The sequence below is a fragment of the Sinocyclocheilus rhinocerous genome, unplaced genomic scaffold (assembly GCF_001515625.1).
Source record: "Sinocyclocheilus rhinocerous isolate Xijiao unplaced genomic scaffold, SAMN03320098_v1.1 scaffold203, whole genome shotgun sequence".
NCBI lineage: Eukaryota > Metazoa > Chordata > Actinopteri > Cypriniformes > Cyprinidae > Sinocyclocheilus > Sinocyclocheilus rhinocerous.
Window position 1 is genome coordinate 756126 of NW_015644353.1, and position 4487 is coordinate 760612.

General features: G+C 38.1%; 1 protein-coding gene across 1 annotated transcript in view; it reads left to right on the top strand.

Moving 5' to 3' along the window:
• LOC107758180 (R3H domain-containing protein 2-like) overlaps positions 1-4487 on the top strand; it is an 86738-nt gene that overhangs the window by 77848 nt on the left and 4403 nt on the right. The window contains exons 18-21 of the mRNA XM_016575854.1: positions 397-567; positions 2581-2716; positions 3404-3454; positions 3653-3717. Coding sequence (XP_016431340.1) covers positions 397-567; positions 2581-2716; positions 3404-3454; positions 3653-3717 — 423 coding nt within the window. The remainder of the gene's footprint in view (positions 1-396; positions 568-2580; positions 2717-3403; positions 3455-3652; positions 3718-4487) is intronic.

The following is a 4487-nucleotide window of genomic DNA, read 5'->3' on the forward strand; positions in this document are numbered from 1 at the left end:
AATATATAAATGTATATACATGTAAATATTTTCAATATATATACTGAATGTGTGTGTGTGTATTTATATATACATAATAAATAAGCACAGTACACATACATATATTATGTAAACAAAAACGTATTTTGGATGCGATTAATCGCGATTAATCATTTGACATCACTATATAAAATACTATACTAATACTATATTCAATACTAAAATAATACTGAATACCATGATCGGTTATGATGCATATAAACAGTTATATAAAATACAATTTGCACATGATTTACCCATCGTGCATCAGTAAATATCTGCAGTATCAGCCCAATAAACTTACCAGTATTTAACTCATTGAGCAGTAGGTTGCATTAGTTATCATATCTCTCAGTCTGGTTTACTTTGTATTGGGAGTGGCTGACCCATGGATGTGTTGTAGGGGTTCCTCCTCCTGGTCCTGGTGTGATGGTAATGCAGCTCAGCGTCCCAAACGGACCGCAGCCGACCCAGAATCCTCCGCTGGTGCAGTGGAACCCCTGCAAGTACTACAGCATGGAGCAGAGACCCAGCAACCCCGAGCCGCAGGTAACGGCACTAGGAAAAACTAAATTCGAGTTTTGTATTTAAATATTATCAATATTCGAATTTAAAAGGCATAATTTCAGTTAGGGGGAAAAAGCTTTTGGCTTCTCTCCTGAGGCCACAAGAGGGCGCATCGAGCTAAATATTACTAATGCACGTTTATTCAAAGCAATAAAATAACACGACTATCTTTGAAAAAAAGTGCATAATGTTTAAAATAATGTTTATAACCCATATATATATATATATATATATCATTAATTAAGTTGCTTAAACAATTAGAAACAAAACAGCATCATGTATGTATGCATAGTTTAATACAAAGGACCGAAAACCAATAACAAATAGTACTTTTTCATTTAAAAACATGAGATGCAGTGGGATGGCGAAAAATCGAGACGTGTTTTTTTTTATAAAAGTTGAACTTACATTAATATTACATGGCTTTCTAAACATGCGGCTCTCTTTTGCGAGACGCGAGTGCAACGGTGATAGATGTCCCTCTAGAAAATACGATAAATATGTGTTCTGTGTGAATGGCTTGGTTTCAGTTTTGATGTAAACAACATCTCCGCATTGATGTTCTCTTTTTCCGCAATATTTTGAATGAACATCTAGTGGCTTCAACTGGATAGGTTAAAAAAAGCATTAAAATGCAACAACATCGTCATCGCATCTTGTGTCCGCTGATAAGCTGCCTGACGCACACCTAAACGTTTTTGCATCCGAATGTGGATTTATATTTTAAATTCGATGAATATTCTAAATGCATTCAAATGAATTTGACATTCCTAAATGGTACACGCATTATAGCTGGCTACAGCTGCAAATGCGTTTGCTCCATCATGGAGACTCAGACTCATCATCGTGTGTGTGTGTGTGTGTGTGTAGGTCAGCACTCAGCTCAGCAGTCCGCTGGCGTCTCCCACACAGTCTCCGGCTCCCTCTCCGTCTGGCACCGTGTGTCCGGGTCTCGGCCCGCTGCCTCTCATCTCTCAGTTTCCTCGGCCCGGCGGGCCAGCACAAGGTACACACACGCACACATTTACTTCATTTACTATCATCCAAGTGGATGCTGCACACTGGTGGTGGTTGAGGAGAGACCCCCCAACCCCCCACATGATTGTAAAGTGCTTTTGGGTGTACAACAATACACAATAAAGCGCTATATAAATGCATCATTCATTCATTCACACACACACACACACGTTGTGTTTCCATGTTTTATGGAGACTCTCCATAGGCGTAATGGTTTTTATACTTTACAAACTATATGTGCTATTGTCCTACACCAACCCTACACCTAAACCTACCCCTCACAGGAAACTTTCTGCATTTTTAGATAAAACTTAAAATAAAATTGAAAATATAAATAAAGAAATTTATAAATACTCTAATAGTATAAAATTAGTGCTGTCAAACGATTAATCGCATCCAAAACAAAAGTTTTCGTTTACATAATATGTGTGTACTGTGTATATTTATTATGTATATATAAATACAAACACATGAATTTATATATTTAAGAAAATGTTATGTTCATATATTTATATATAATATCAATATATAAATGTATATACATGTAAATATTTTCAATATATATACTGAATGTGTGTGTATAGATGTCCCTCTAGAAAATACGATAAATATGTGTTCTGTGTGAATGGCTTGGTTTCAGTTTTGATGTAAACAACATCTCCGCATTGATGTTCTCTTTTTCCGCAATATTTTGAATGAACATCTAGTGGCTTCAACTGGATAGGTTAAAAAAAGCATTAAAATGCAACAACATCGTCATCGCATCTTGTGTCCGCTGATAAGCTGCCTGACGCACACCTAAACGTTTTTGCATCCGAATGTGGATTTATATTTTAAATTCGATGAATATTCTAAATGCATTCAAATGAATTTGACATTCCTAAATGGTACACGCATTATAGCTGGCTACAGCTGCAAATGCGTTTGCTCCATCATGGAGACTCAGACTCATCATCGTGTGTGTGTGTGTGTGTGTAGGTCAGCACTCAGCTCAGCAGTCCGCTGGCGTCTCCCACACAGTCTCCGGCTCCCTCTCCGTCTGGCACCGTGTGTCCGGGTCTCGGCCCGCTGCCTCTCATCTCTCAGTTTCCTCGGCCCGGCGGGCCAGCACAAGGTACACACACGCACACATTTACTTCATTTACTATCATCCAAGTGGATGCTGCACACTGGTGGTGGTTGAGGAGAGACCCCCCAACCCCCCACATGATTGTAAAGTGCTTTTGGGTGTACAACAATACACAATAAAGCGCTATATAAATGCATCATTCATTCATTCACACACACACACACACGTTGTGTTTCCATGTTTTATGGAGACTCTCCATAGGCGTAATGGTTTTTATACTTTACAAACTATATGTGCTATTGTCCTACACCAACCCTACACCTAAACCTACCCCTCACAGGAAACTTTCTGCATTTTTAGATTTTCAAAAAAACTTCATTCTGTGTGATTTATAAGCTTGTTTCCTCATAGGGACCAAAATAATGTCCCCACAAGGTCAAAATTTACTGGTATTACTATCCTTAGCTACCCGGTAACGTGATGAACGTGTGGGCCGGTAACTGCCCACTGGCAGATGAGCCACGAACACTTTTTTATATGTTATACATTTCATATATTTATATAACATATATTCGACATTAAAAATACATTTAAAAAAAATTTAAAAACAGAAAAACATTCCTAATGCAGAAAAGCCGCCTCTTTTTCCGAGTTGCGTAGATGACCACTGTCTTTCTTTCACTATCTCTTCTCTTCTGATAGTTTTTCAGTCAAATCGTTCTCTGTGTGCAGTGAAGAAAGATCTGAGAATCTGTCCTGTGCCACTGAAGATCGGAGCCAGCTGTCACAAGCCGAGGGTGAAATATTTATATAACATATATTCGACATTAAAAATACATTAAAAAAAATTTTAAAAACAGAAAAACATTCCTAATGCAGAAAAGCCGCCTCTTTTTCCGAATTGCGTAGATGACCACTGTCTTTCTTTCACTATCTCTTCTCTTCTGATAGTTTTTCAGTCAAATCGTTCTCTGTGTGCAGTGAAGAAAGATCTGAGAATCTGTCCTGTGCCACTGAAGATCGGAGCCAGCTGTCACAAGCCGAGGGTGAATCTTAGGGTGCTTTCTTTGAACAAATTAGGTCCGTTTAGAAACTTTGCTGTGTGGGGGGGTTTAGTGCCCTAAACTCCGCCTCTGACCCTAAACCTAAGAAAACTTGTTTGCATCGTTACACTTTCAGATAAACACCATTTACTATTTTTAATCAATTTTTTCCCTCGTTTTTTCCCACAATGTCAAAAATTTCAGGTTTTACTATCCTTGTGGGGACATTTACTCGCGCACACACACACACACACACACACACATATATATCCTAACTTGTTGTCATTTTTTGTTTTTTTTTAAATATGTTTTTCATTATATTTTGTTCTAATATATTATAATAAACATATATATATATATATATTTATATATTTATACAGTATATATTTATGTGTGTCTTATTAATAGTGGTTATACTGAATGTTATCTGGTGTGAAGCTGTCCTGCTTGTAATGTGCTATAGAAATAGAGCTACGTGACAACCAATAGGAAGCTTTGCTGTTTGAGATTCACCTGGACAGGATTCATTGTTGGATTGTTTTCCTGGTTTTCTTATGATTCAAAATACCAGCTTATATCTAGTCTTCAAACTCACTCATGACATCATGATGAGCTTTGGACCCGCGGTGACCATGTGCGACTGAGAGTGTGTGTGTGTCTGTGTCTGTGTGTCTGTGTCTGTGTGTGTGTGTCAGCAGATGGACGCTACTCTTTACTGGGGCAGCCGCTGCAGTACAGTCTGTGTCCTGCCATCATGCACAACCACAACGAGT